At 39.3% G+C, this 15,110-nt stretch overlaps 1 protein-coding gene across 1 annotated transcript in view; it reads left to right on the top strand.

Moving 5' to 3' along the window:
• Positions 1–9,176, top strand: part of LOC101860254 (glutathione synthetase-like) — a 13,630-nt gene extending 4,454 nt beyond the window's left edge. The window contains exons 6-11 of the mRNA XM_035970260.1: positions 2,118–2,191; positions 3,111–3,279; positions 5,164–5,355; positions 6,981–7,062; positions 7,427–7,616; positions 8,774–9,176. Of these exons, the coding sequence (XP_035826153.1) occupies positions 2,118–2,191; positions 3,111–3,279; positions 5,164–5,355; positions 6,981–7,062; positions 7,427–7,616; positions 8,774–8,897 (831 nt within the window). The 3' untranslated portion in view covers positions 8,898–9,176. The remainder of the gene's footprint in view (positions 1–2,117; positions 2,192–3,110; positions 3,280–5,163; positions 5,356–6,980; positions 7,063–7,426; positions 7,617–8,773) is intronic.
• The last annotated feature ends 5,934 nt before the right edge of the window (positions 9,177–15,110 follow it).

A 15,110-nucleotide genomic window follows, 5' to 3' on the forward strand; every position in this document is an offset into this window, starting at 1 on the left:
GCTCTCTCTGTGCGTGTCTCCTCTCTCTTTCTCTCTTTTTTTCTCACCCCCCCCCTCTCTCTCTCCCTACCTACCTTTACATTCACACATGAATACAGAGACAATCTCATAATATTCACTTTTGCACATTCATATAATAAGAACCTAATAGAAAATCATTGCAATTAACTTAACATACTAATGTCCAGTATCTGCATACATAGCTGAAGTATGACATTTGAAATCTAATTTTCTTTAAATGTGATTATTTTGCTTATGAAGGAAGGAGACCCTCAGTGTTTTATAGTCTTTTGAAAGTTCAAGTTCTGTGTGTAGACATTTGACACCCAAAATGATCATGATGCAGGTTGATAATTGTAAGTGCAGATATTTTAATACAGTTTTTAACAATTTTTACATTATTTAAATGGTGTTCTGATTTGACCCTGCTTGTAAAGGCCAACTGGTGCTGAGAGGGATACAATGTCCCAGCAGACGGACAGAGATACTCTATTTAAAAACAAACAAACAACAAAGCTTCTCCACAAAGGAATGTAACTCATGTTGGAGCAGAAGAAGATAGGACTAAGGCTAACATTACCTAAACGCAATCCCACATCATCCCTCATCACCACCATTATTTATAAAATCACCGTTGCTCTCAGATCAATGACTTACATCTATAGTCATGTAATCTCTATCTGTAACAGTTACTAGCCATACTAAGTATACACGTAATACACTATTGAACATTGTCATACACACTTTTTTCTACTAATCAGAAGGCGTCAATCTATTATATTTTTGACAACTTGGAAACACATATTATTTCACCTTTCCCATAAAACTACAACAGCTACAGAGTTGAAAGTTGGCACGTACCTGTAAAAAGATAGATAGGCCCCTATGATGGAGCCCGATTTTTGATTTATTCATTTCCTGAATTAAGAAAAACATATTTGACAAAAAAGTTTCTGTCCTTCTTTGGCCTTTGTGATTATTTAACTGGGAAATGAAACAAATCTGCGTAGCTGTCCTTCACGGCGGAAGTGCCGGAAGTGATATTTCGCGAGGCGCATAATTTTGTTTTGAGAGTATAGATCTAGAACTTCTAATTTGTTGCATCTCTCATGATTTATTGCTCCATTCCAGTAGAGTGTAAATATAGTAGACCAATGACTTTCAGTTGATGATAATGCACCGATCATTTCTTTCATCGAAAGGGGGCCCAGCTAGTCTCATATAAATGGGTAAGGGATAAGAAAAAGGGAAAAATCATGTTGTCGACGTGCAATAGTGAAATGCAGTATCGCTATACCTCATAAGGGCGTTTGATTGAGATAATCAGTGTCATGACTATCACAATAATATAATAATTATCATTTATTTAAAATCGAGAAAGGTTATGACCGGACTGAGTCGAGTCGCGTTTTATTGTGCTGCAGTACTGTTCCCCTGACTTTTATTCGGTAAATAAAGTTGTTCGGGTTTTTTTTTCAAGATATGTACTTCAAATTCATAGCATGAACTGAGAACATGTTTAATAATAGTATTCGTGACTCTTACAAAGCTATTAATTCACAATTCGAAGGTGGAAAAATTAGTGTGAAATTTAAAAAAAAGTCAGTTCGGTATAAATGTGTTTTCTATTCAAAGGAAGGTAGGGTTTTTATATAATTAATGAAAGCAAAACAGTATTTATCATTAAGAGTTTTTTTTTTACAGACTGACTCTTAGAATGGCAGGGAAAGACTTTAAACCAGAACAGGTTAGTCCTTTTCATTTTTGTACAATTATTTTAGAAATGTTCTATTCTATTTTAATACGGGGTTTCCCCTACTGAGGAATTTTATATTCTGAAGGATAATCTGGTAAATATGAACGTACAGGGCGTCTAAAAAGGGGGGTACCCACTTCAAGAACAGTACCTTGGCATATATTAGTAGGGGATAAAGATAAAGGGAACTTTAAAATGTATGCAGAAACACTGGCTCACTGCTTGCTGAATGTAAAGGGGATTTGTGGTCCTGTTGTGAAGGAAAGTGTTCTGTGATTTTTTCCCATTGATTTTTTTTGGGGGAGGGTAAAATTAACTCAAGTACAAACTTAACTGTACTATAAACTGTTTTTCACTGCAGCTTCCTGACAACAACCCTGTTGTAAGATTTGCTGACGGCTTGGTTAAAGCGTGGGAACTCTACGGAAATCCCAGGTACAGAGTGACATTTTTTATGTCTACAAGCCTATAGTTTGGCCCTCTAGTTTGCGTTTTGATCTATTGAACGATTATACATTAATTAATGCCTGCAAGACAATGGTTTGATAATCTCTTTAGCGTTTTTGAACTGTTGGACATTGAGATTCAGATATGGATGCTTTCAGGGCCATAGTTTGGTAATTTAAAGAGCATGAATATTGAACCCAAATACACAGCGAAACATTGATATTATCAGGTCCACAGTTGAGTAATTTCGAGAACATTTTGAACCCAGATAGAGAGTGAGACATTCGTAATTTCAGGCACACAGTTTAGTTATTTAGATAGCCTTTTGAACTTTGATAGAGAGCGAGACATTTGATGCTTGCAAACTTGCAAAGTTCAGCTTGTGATTCAGTAACATTTTGGATCAGGTTGAGATTGAAACGTTGAATTTTCCTAGGCCCAAAGTTTTGTCACATACTTAGAATTTTGAACCTTTGCCCAAGTCCAGATGATTTGCACTGTGTTGATTTTTTGCACAAAGTTTCCATTTCTTTGTTTAAATTCTGAGTGGGGAAATTTGTCAACGTGATCTTGAACGTCATTTGGTTTTGTTTTGAGAGTCAGTTTTAAGAAAGACAACAGCAAATAATCACATCTTTTAATCAAATCTTTTGGAGATGAAGAATATAAATGTTTTTTGATAAAAAGTAGATATCTGATTGAATTCTCGCTGTCTCTTTATTTGAATTGACAATATTTCAGTCTTTATTCGCTCTGGGTGACAATTAACAACTAATTTACCCAAAGTTATATTTTTCGAGTGATTTTTAAATTTAGTTTTGTCTTCATTTGTTCAGGCTTACAATTTAGAATTATTCCACCCATAGTTAGGTGAAAAAGAAATTTTGTGACTATTGTTACTCCATAGGGCTGTGATCATATTCGTCGTGAGTGCCTCGGAGCTTAATGTCGTTGATCAGCGATTTCTGGAGATCAAAGTCTATGACAGGAACCCTAACATTCGGATTCTACGCAAGACATTCTTGGACATTTATAACCAAGGCCATTTGGATGACAAGAGCAGACTCATCATGTGGGTAGAAATTGTGTATCAGTTTTTAATTTAACTTAAGCAGCTTTATATTTTATATCCATTGCTTTTTAGTGGTGCACGGCTGTCCAAAAAGAAATTCATTGCACTGTTGATACATTATATATTATTGTTTTATTGCTGGGATATTCACCAACTATATTAAATGTTGAATACCATGAAATTTTGTTTCTTCCCTTATGAAAAACCCATGAGTTCAAAACCCTCAGATACCCCTTTCAGAATAAGTATTACTTTTTCATTTTAAAATAATATGATGTTTGCTTTCATCAAAATTATGGAATGATATGGGATGATTCAATCTTGAGTGCTGCTTTAATCTTACTGTTTGGTATATGCGCATTGGCCACACATTATTTTGTTAGATTATTGTGTTATTATGAAATATTTTTGCAGGCTTTATTTGTACCAAATTGAACGTTCAAGGTAATAATAATATAATGGTTTCATTTATTATCAGAGATGGTGATGAAGTAGCAGTAATATACTTGAGGGATGGATACACAGCAGAAAACTACACTTCTCAAAAGGTAAAGCAGGATCTTATTCTAAATAATTTGTGTTTTTATTCCTGAATTTATCAAAGATACCTACATGCTATGGTGTTTTAGCTCTTTATTTTCAGCTGGCTACTCCACAGGGCCAACCGAAAGTCACCTAGATATATGCATCTCCATTTCACGTGGTGTTCTCTTTTAGTTTAGTTTTAGTAGAGGTTTTACGGCGCTCGCAACTGCATAAGGTCATATGAGCGCCAGAAGATTAGAGGTGTTACAAGAGAGTAACAAACATAACAAAGAAGAAGGGGAGAAAAGGAAGATAGATGTTAGATAGGAAAGAAGGAGCAAACCCCACCAGAGCACCCGCCAACCACCCACTTGTTCTCTTTTATCATTTGTTCTTATTTTTACTTCTCACAATTCTTCTTATGCACACTCTATATCTATACATATTTCTTGCTAGTTTTGTCTCTACTATTGTGGCGTCGGTAGCCTGGTGGTTACGCTACCGGACTCGTAATCGTGAGATTGAGTGTTCGGGGGTTCGAGCCTCAGCTCGGTCCGACGTAGTGTCCTGGGGGAAGGCACTTTGCACAAATTTCCCACTTGGCGCGGTCCTTTCGGAGATGGGCGTTAAACTCGGAGCCCCCCCCCCCCCCTCTTAAACAGCCTTACTAAGAGTGTTTCATCATTTGTCTCTATTATTGATAATCATTTCTAGGGTCAACAGTCCATTTTGATCAATATTTGTTACAGTTATAGTTTGGGTAGTTTGGGGAGGGGGGGGGGGGGGGGTTGTTGTCGCTCATTGAGAAGATGACGTCGGTAATCTGGCTGCCTGCCTGCGCTATTATAACAAAATTTCCCCCCTGGAATTTTATCTTATTTTATTCAGATCTCACACCATTTTTACTGTCTTCCTTAGATGATATAGCCCCCATCTGGGCAGTGCTACTGACTGACGTTGTTTTAGGCCATTCCCAAAGGGGGGATATTAACATGTTCTTAGGCACAGTAGAAATGTAAATGAGCTGATTTATCAATGTCATGCTCATACTGTGGTGGAACAACATTCGGGGAACTGCTGTTTTTTCTTTGCTCGTCCTTGCTATCGTCATTTTTCCCTCTACTTCTTTTATATGTTTGTCACTCTCTCGTGAACTGCTATTTCCGGGGTGCCTTGATAGTCGAAGCAAACTTTGTGCTATTGAGGCTAGAGAGGTGAGCAGAGTAAGCCTGATTCCCCTTTTGGACTTCTCTATTGACATCCACCCCTTGGCGCTCGCTCATATGACCTAATGCAGTTGCGAGTGCCGTAAAACCGTACTAAAACATTAGATAATATAATGTTCCCTTTTTGTCTTTCCCAGGAATGGGACGCCAGGCTGAAATGTGAACTGTCTCGTGCCATCAAATGTCCCTCTGTACAACTTCAGCTGACCGGGGCCAAGAAAATCCAACAAGAGCTGACTCGGCCCGGGGCTCTGGAACGTTTTGTCTCTGACCCACAGGTGGTCAACACAATAAGGGACACCTTTGCTGACCAGTACAGTCTGGATCTGGTACATTTTTCATTAGCCATTTTACTTTTAGACTTGTTTGTAATAATCATCATGATAAATAGAGGACTTGTATAATGCACAATATTATCTATTTATAACAATGGTAATAATAAAAAGCATCTGTCTAGCCCATATAATTCTTTATAATAACGATAATGAAATATAGTTTGTATGTTGCGTATTTGAGTTTTTTGGAATAATTGTTATAATAAATAGCATTTCTATAGCGCATATCACTGCTTGATAACAAGTTTCATTCGCTTTACAAGCTATGGAAGTAAATGACTGCCAAAGTTTGGTCACTTCCATAGCGTCCACTGAACGTTAAAATTTTCATTTTTTCTTAACTTTAACCAATGAGTTTCAGTCAAATCTTTACAGAAATGTGTTTTTGATTGGACATTAAAAGTGCTGAGCCAAGAAACAAAACAAAATCGACTGAAAATTGCCAAACCGGCGAAAAAATACCTGCTGCTTCGATTTTTCTCTTTTGAACAGAGCCTGATTTCATCACGATATACATGTACCCAGTGGTGTCGTGTGGGTTGCAGACAAGGTGGTGCATAATTGGAAAGTGAGCAAATGGGCAATAGGCTTAGTAGCCACTAAACAACTATTAAGTTTTTTGGAGAAAGTCGATTAGAATCTGCAGGATATCCCGTAATCTACATCTATCAACATTTACAACTGTTTCCAGATGAAACCGCATACAAGTTGCCATAAAGTGAAACAATACTAACAACTCACTATGCTCACAATCTGAAAAGATTTAAAGTTTTCTTTATTTGTAATTACTTCGTGCAGCACCAGAACTTGTTATACAATAAAGGGAGACAACAGTTTCGATACCCATTCTTCATTGAGTTACCGTAGACTCTAGAGTAGTAGGCTGGATAGGCTAGCGGAACTTGGATCAAATTTTTAGCTTGCACCAAATTGGTGCTGCAAAGAACCGTTTCATGCACCTTTCTTCTTGTGCGAGAAGAACGATGCCTAAATTTCTCTACAGTGACAAAAATAACTTTAGTGCAAAGATTTTGCTTGCTCCTAGCAGACACTACCGCAAGCGGTGCGACGAGTATAACCATCCTCGCAGTCTGCCACATCACTGTCGCAGCCAGCCGGTGACGGATCGCAAGGATGTAGCCTAGTAATGTAGATCTAAAGCACTGACTGATTTAAAACAATTAGAAAAAAGGGGGGGGGGCGGAGGGGGGAGGCTGAAGGGCAAGGTTGGGTGGAGCGCTTGCACCAATTGCATCAATGGCGCCCCGCCACTGCATGTACCACACATAATTATACACTGAAACCTGTTTAGGTGTACATAAGGTCCACCTAATAATAATTATCTTACTAAAGTACAAAGAAATACAGCGTCCCCTTGCTATATCGCGGCTAACATTTTGCAGATTCGGTGCATCCCTTTTTTCTGGTGAAACCAGGAAATTTTATCAACCCACTAGTGAGCGCCCAAACAAGATGGCTTCTAGCCAAACCTTTCTTGGAACTGGAGAGAGGGGGAAGAAGCTATGGCATTGGACCACATACAATGATATCCATTCTCCAGCCAAGTAATTCAGTAACTGACCTTATTAAGGGAAATGTTATCTGGATTGTGTTTTCAGAACCAAGAAGGGGATGCTGCCGTGAAGCTCGCCCTGCAGTCTCCAGAGAAATTTGTCTTGAAACCCCAACGTGAAGGTGGAGGTGAGCAGTTCTTTGATTATCTTTCTCTTGTTTCTCCTATATGATATATGTGGACGGTAGTTTCAATGTTTTGTTTTGTTTTAGTAGAGGTTTTACGACTCTCGCAATAGAGGTTTTACGGCGCTCGCAACTGCATAAGGTCATATGAGCGCCAGAGTTTCAATGTTTAGGAGGTATAATTTTGATCGATTTTGAAAACGACCTAATGCACCTCATAGTGCTCAAGATTTTCTTGTGTCAACCGGCATACCTTAACGGCGGTAAATCAATGAAATTAAAATGTACAATTAATTGTCACTGAGAAAATCAGGTAAATTTGGTATTTCTGCTGCAGCTGGCTGTGCATCACTGTATCTTTCCTCAGGTAACAACTTGTACAATGAGGACATCACCAATTTCTTCAAGGAGTACAATCGCTCCAAAGAGCGGAGTGCGTACATTCTGATGCAGAAAATATTCCCATTGCAACAGAAGAACTATCTTGTCAAGCCTGGAGTCCCTTTAGTTTTGTCAGATGTCGTCAGTGAGCTGGGCGTATATGGAGTATACATTGGGTAAAAATTACATAGTTTTATAGGGTTTTTTTCTTTTCACAGTCGAATACCCAGATACCCCTCGGGGCAGTACCACTGACTGTAGTGTCCTTAGGCCATTCCTAAAAGGGGGGGGGGGGGGGACATTTCTCGTTCAAGCACAGTAGAATTGTAAATGGGCTGATTCATCATGTCACGCTCATAACTGTGCCTGATCTGCAGCAGGGAACTGCTGCTTTTTCTTTCCTAATCCTTACTATTGTCATTTTCCTCTACTTCTTTTGCATGTTTGTCACTCTCTTGTGACCCGCTATTTCCAGGGTGCCTTGATAGTCGAAGCAGACGTTGTGATGTTGAAGCTAGAGAGGTGAGCAGAGTAAGTCTGATTCCCTGTAAGGACTTATCTGTTGACACCAACCCCTTGGTGCTCATATGACCTTATGCAGTTGCGAGCGCTGTAAAACACTCTACTAAATAACATTTTTAAAAGAATACCCAGATAGTGGCTGACATAATATTATTATGTGGTGTAATGGTTGTGAGACTTTTTGCCACTGTACACAGAACGTTTCATCTTAATTCCCACATGAGAAAGTTATTGTCTTTCAGATACCTATATCTGTAATTCCTGAAGGAAGAAGTTTTGTTTTCTTTAGAATACCTCCATCTGTGACTCCTTCATGGGGAGGTAATTTTCTTTCGATTGTCCCTATTTGTGTGGTCACATAATATATTATTATTATGTTGCGATCAGCTCAAGTTGGCCTTGGTAGGCGGGTTCGAAGTAGTCTTTTCCAAAATTGATATACATTCGTAATAATTACAGTCAGGTAGTCAGGAAATGAGTAATATTTAAAGAGATGAAGAGGAGGAGAAGGAGGAGGAGGAGGAGGAGGAGGAGGAGGAGGAGGAGGAGGAGGAGGAGGAGGAGGAGGAGCAAGAGCGGGAGGAGGAGGAGGAGGAGGAGGAGCAGGAGGAGGAGGAGGAGGAGGAGGAGATAGAGGAAGAGGGGGAGGAGGAGGAGGTGGAGGAGGAGGAGGAGGAGGAGGAGGAGGAAGAGCAAGAGCAGGAGGAACAGGAGGAGAAGGAGGAGGAGGAGGAGAAGGAGGAGCAGGAGGAGAAGGAGAAAAAGAAGTCTGTCAAGAACCATACGAAGGATTTCCTTTGCTATTCTACAGATGTGCTGACTCGGAGGTCGTGAACGTTGCATGTGGTCACATGCTGAAGACCAAGATCCACGGCACAAATGAGGCATCCATTTGTGCCGGCTTCGCAGGTTTTGACATTCCCCTGATCATCTAGGAAATTGGTCGACTAGATAATTAGGTCATCTAGATAATTAGGTCGACTAGATAATTAGGTCATCTAGATAATTAGGTCGACTAGATAATTAGGTCATCTGAAAAAAATGTCTACAAATGTAAATGTTTACGGAACAGAAGTTGTTTATTTTAACTGTCTGTTTGTACTTTAAAAACTACTTATATCCTGAACTGAAATATTTTTATACCTGCTACGAAACGCGATTGTGATACGATGTATTATAGACTGAATGAGGGTACATTGGATTCATAACATTCAGTTGTTGTTGTTTGTTTTTCTTTGTTGATACTTTATTACATACTACTTGTTATTGTGGAGATTAATTATTTTTGCAGCTGAACCTGTCCCTGACGGTTTACTCGGGGTCACAGAGAAAAGTGAAAGTTACAGACTGAAGGCTACTATGAACAGGCTCTGGGTCATGGTCACTTACTGGACTTGACAGAGTTAACAGATGGTTTCAAATTTGAAATCTGAAATCTCAATCGCATTTTTCCATTTCATTTCCAGAAAAATGGTCAGGGATCAGACGAGCTTCTTTGCATTGATTGAATGTATACACTCAGTCTGATCCAAAAAACAACAAAACTTTAGCAGTAAGAGACGATTGGTGGGGGGGAGGGGGGAGGGGGGATGGGGTAATTTGTCATAAAAAGGGCTGACAATGACAATGTTGGAGAGAGGCAGCTGTGGATAGGTAAAAGATATAGGGGGGAAATGCAAGAGTGTCGTGGAATAAAAAAGCCCCAAGGGCACGTGAGAGAAAAGGCAGGTTTGACTGCATATTGAATTTTATTTTGCTGAATATGATCATGAATAAATCGTTGACACGGAACTTAAAAGTTCAACATAATGTTTGCTTATTGTTATAGTAATAATTTGGCAGGAATTAATATTGAATTTTGACCGGTAGTGGCCGAGGCCTACTCTTATCGATTTTGGACCACGAAATGATCTTCAACTTGCCTAAGGAAGCTCCAAGATTTTTCGCCATTATCCGAGAAGGCTAGGTGTTAAGTCTTACCTGAACTAAAATCAGGGGTGTAGCTGAAAGACAAGCACAAAGAAAGAGCTAAGGATTAGCAGAGGCAGGAGCAGGGAGGATGGGCAAAGGGGTGGGGGGGGGGAGAGAAAATGGAGACGAAAGCAGGCAGCGAAACATGGACAGAGAGCAGGAGAAAGGAGAACATTTTAGAGATGAAAATTTTCCGTCAGGTTTCGAACCAGAGATCTATCGAATGACAGGCGAACACCGTAAACTCAAGACCACGGGAGCCCCCGACAAGGGCTTGTGGAAATGTCTTTTGTTTAACAGCCTATTTCACAAACTTCAAACCATTTAGGAGGCGGGCTTTCTACCCTGCCTGTTAAGGCTGAGAGGAATATGACATCCCAGCAGAGAGACCGAGATACTCCATTAAAATTTCTTGCCAATCTGTGATCGAACTCAGATCTCCGTGAAAATTTGATACCCTTTGTAGCATATTTTCTGTACCACAATCATTTCTCTATTATTACCATTATTCTATACATCTTTTGGTCTTATTCGATACTTCATTAGAATTAATATTTGATAATTCGGCTGGCACTGTAAATATTCGATACCTCCCTCGTCTAATTAGTATTAGATAGCTCCATAACCCCGCTACTATTCGAGTCTCCCTGGCTTTGTGATTATTCGATTCCGTTTAATTAAATCAAGTCATTATTCGAGACCACTTTCTGGGTAATATAATCTTACTATGCTCTAAATACTTCATATCGGCTCAGAATTTTTAGTCAATATTCGTTACTTCCCTTAACCAATCAATATTCGATGTGTCTATTGTCCTGTCATATTTCGTTTCCATACTTTTTAGTGTGACGTTATTTGATAGCTTTCTGGTCAGATCATCATTCTCATGACATATAATTTAATTCATCGTATAATTATGTTAACCGCTATTTCTTTTCATTTCATGAATTTGAATGAGGTAAAGTGAAGTGGGTTGAGATCACCTTACTTTTCGTACACATCTATAACATAACTTCATTTGTTTATATAGTCGATGGGCCGATATTTAAATTATACTATGGTTTTGTTTAGACTTTATTCACATATTTGTTGATTATAAATAAAAATCAATAAATGTTTCCTAAGGCGTACAAAGAAACGCAACTTTCTCTTATTTCGAAAAAGAAAAAACCCTCCTTGATAGCTTTGTTTTTTCCTTATTTAAAGCGGCTTTTCTGTTGTCCTATTCATATCTTTTATCGTTACACATTTTTAGGTCATTGTCTCCCATACTCAAGCGTTTATGTCGGATTGCTGTGGATGAAATATTTCATTGAACCTACTTCATGAATGAGGAGCCCTCTAGTAATAATAATAGATAGATAGCATTTGTATAGCGCATATCCCCGCTCAACAGCAGGCTCTATGCGCTTTACACTCTATTATTATTACCACAGCTGAGAATATTTCTGAGTGTTCTATGGTCTGCTGGGGTAGTAATAATGTAGTGTAGAACGCATATAGCTTGCTGTGGGGCGGGGTATGTGCTATGCAAATGCTATTTATTAAAATGTATTATCAATACGTTGTGGAGCGAGTCGAAACATGTAGTTTCAAATTTCAATGATCCGTTCTTTAAAAACAATTTTTTTAGATTCTCTCAGTGTCCTGAGCCGTCTCCCACGGCGCAAAAGCAGGGAAATTTTTAACGCCTCGTTAAACCAATGCTTTCTTTCTTTCTTAAGATCTAATCCTGGCTTTGGAGATTTCATGTTTTTAGACGTGGTGAAGTGTCACTGAGAGAGTGAAGGGGCTCTGAGTAGGGCTGGGCAATGAGTCGACTGGCAAAATCCGTAAATAATAATATGTTCGGCAAATGGGTTAGAACCACTTTGACTAACGGGTTAGCAGTAGCACCACTTCGAATAATGGGTGGACCCACTTCGCAATTGGGTCAGGAAAAAGAGTTATAGAGTCTGAATTCGGATAATGTCTTTTTGAGGATTATTTTGCCCACCTCAAGCTCTGTGCACAGGGGACAATTACGTTAAACAACTGGGTCGTTTTTAATTACAAGCGGGCTAACTCAGATTTCGGGAGTTCCAGATATCTTGACCTACACCAACAGTGGGCATTGCCGTACCTATAAGAGAAGTTTGGTTTCATTGGTATGCATATTTGTTTGGTTATAGACAAAATTCTCCTTGTATTTTAAAGAAACTGAACAAGGTGCAAAAACTTTACCTTCGATTTTCTCAAAACTGCAAGTTTCGAGATAGCCCCATTGTGCTTAAAAGCGACCACGCGTTGTATTGGGGTAGAGTGTTGGGGTCGGATTATTGTCTTTTTTACTCGAATTACTTGAACGTAAAACTGTGGTCTTAAGAAGAATGGGTGCTCCATGCTTCCTCGCCCCTCTTCAAATGGGTCAATTTCAGTGTGGGTAGGCTGCAAGCGCGGTTCGTCCATAGAGCACGGTCGCGCAGTGCCGCCCCAATTTTGTGTGTTGTTCTATTACATGAAACACTCACAATAATAAAATAAAAGAAGCCAGAAACAAACACTAGCCAAATATTATATCAAAACAAGGTCCTCACTGGCGCCATAATTGTCATTTATATGTCTATAGCGCCGTAAAACATTTACTATGCCATGCCAAAGTCCACGCTCTTTAGCTAAACATAATAGGATCAACAGTGTAACCTGACCTATTAATCGCTCTTGGGGATAACCCAAGCGATGACGACACTCGTAGCGAGTTTGGCGGTACATTAATATTAATAAGACGGCACATCTCAAATGTGCTCCTGCCGAATAGTGCCGAAACATTGCCCACAGTAGGCAGTCAAAAGAAAACCCACAATAGACCGTACGCTATTCTTTGTCAATATTATGTGAGCCCCGGAGCAATCCAGCGGAGTGCTCAAGTGAATTGTGATTTGTTTATTGTCTGTCTTGCCACTATTTTAAGCGACTCTGTGACCGTGAACCTGAGAGGAGTTAACGTGACCGTTCTACGAGTTGTGCCTTTGAATGGTTTTGTAGTGGAGTGGTGAAAGCTATTACTTGAGTGTTCAATTCCAATACAGGAGGAACGAAATTGATGTTTAGCTAACAAATAAATTTAGTACTCATTTAGAAATCAAAGCGACAAGTAAAAGAAAGAAAATAAAAGCACGAGGTACTCCATCACCAACCCAAAGATACTAAAATTATACAGCGTCTCATTTACTATTACTATGCCCTTGACTATCTGCAGCATGAGATAGCTTAATTGTGCACGTTCACTTTTTGGCCCCACGAGCCGCCCCTGGTAGGCTGATTGTCTCCATTTTCAGTTGGTTGCTGTAGCGTCTGATGGGGTCACGCAGGCTGCTCCTCTTGCCTTCACCAGGCTGTACTTCTTAATTAAATATTTTCTTTCTTACAATTCAAGAGAGTGGGATTGGGTTGCGGTAGCCGAACGGCACATACATTTTGACAAATACGAGTCAAGGTTGTTACGGTCGTATCTTCATAAATTTGAGGACTAGAATGGCAATAGATCACAAGACAGTTCAGCAACTCTCCAGACCAGGGAACTAGGAAAACTCAAGAACGTCGATAGCTGTTCTCGGTGGACTTGTATAGATTGCCAAAAAAACCCAACAACCCAGAAGATAAATGTTTTCTATTATATTGTGACAGCGGGTGTCGAGTGAAATGTTGGGACGGTCTCCGTATGTTTGTCTTTGATTTCTTTGATTTGTTTTGTTCTTACTTTTGCCTGACAATCCCTAATGCCATGATGCCTTTTTATTATTTTTTGTTAATAGTTTTCCTTTTTTTTGGTGAAAACTTCAGATAAAAGAGAAGTATACAAAACATTCAATCCTCTCTCTTGAACATGTAGTTTTCAAACATTACTTTTTTCGCTTGATTAATTCCATGGGATCATAAATTGTATGTCTTTGAAATTATTCGGTTCATAAATGTGTGGTGGCCTGGGTAAATCGGGCACATTGTGTCGTTTTTCACACTTTGTTGTTAGACATGTTGTGTTATCATTTCACACTTTGTTGTTAGACATGTTGTGTTATCATTTCACACTTTGTTGTTAGACATGTTGTGTTATCATTTCACACTTCACGTCAGCAAGCGGTCTTGAAAATAAAAAACCGGATGAAAGATATGAAATTGATATGTCCTCAAATTCTATAAAAAGCTGCTATTTTTATGAGTTTGGGGCAATATCTTGGTTCATGACTCTGAATCTAAACCCTAGTTTTGTTTGCCTCCCAAAGTTCAACCCTTCGTCCCCGTTGGGAGAAGAGGAAAAAGGGGGTCAACTCTAAGTTTTCTCAGGAAAGTTACATTCTATGTCATGTTTAAGGGACCAGTGGTAAAGCAATGGTCATTAGTTGACATCTTGTCATCATTTAATTTGAAATGAGGGAACATATGGTCGCTTTTAAGGACAAGGGGGTTATTCCGAAAATGCTGTTTTGAGAAAATCGATGGTAAAGTTTTTTCCCCTTGTTCAGTTTCATTTAAAGACAAGGAGAGCTTTCTCTGTAACCAAACAAATATACACAACAATGAAACCTCCTCCTATAGGTAGGGCAATGCCCACTTTTGGTGTTCGTCAAGATTTCTGGAAACCCTCGAAATCTGGGTTAGCCCGCTTGTCCTCAAAAACGACCAAATCATTTAACTTGACATGAGATAACATATCATTTAACTTGAAATGAGGAAACATAGAGGTGAGGGAACATAGAGCGGTTTGTTAGGAGAATGAGCTCTATGTTCCCCCAGTTCTATATTCCCTCAAGTCAACAGATATTTACGTCATGTAATATGGCATGGCATGTATCATGGCACACGGCATTATACGATATGGCATTATGACACGACATGACATTGCATGTAACTTGACCTGGCGGAACATAGAGCTTAGGGAACATGCTCCCGGACACAGGACAAAGTAAGTGATAGCTGGTTCTTGGAGAAGTGCGGTGTGATGTTTTGTCACTGAGGCGATACGCTAGCCGTGAAGGCCGACCCGGGTCACCCCGAAACGTTGCTGGCTTAAAGGGGCTCTGGTGATAGCAAGCTGACCACGGATAAATCATGCTACGAGAAAACCTTGTCTTGTGATGTTAAGGGTTTTGCGGAGACATTTCATTGCAGATAAAGTATAAGCATATTTTTACCACCTG

The sequence above is a fragment of the Aplysia californica genome, unplaced genomic scaffold, assembly GCF_000002075.1.
Source record: "Aplysia californica isolate F4 #8 unplaced genomic scaffold, AplCal3.0 scaffold00243, whole genome shotgun sequence".
Taxonomy (NCBI): Eukaryota; Metazoa; Mollusca; class Gastropoda; order Aplysiida; family Aplysiidae; genus Aplysia; species Aplysia californica.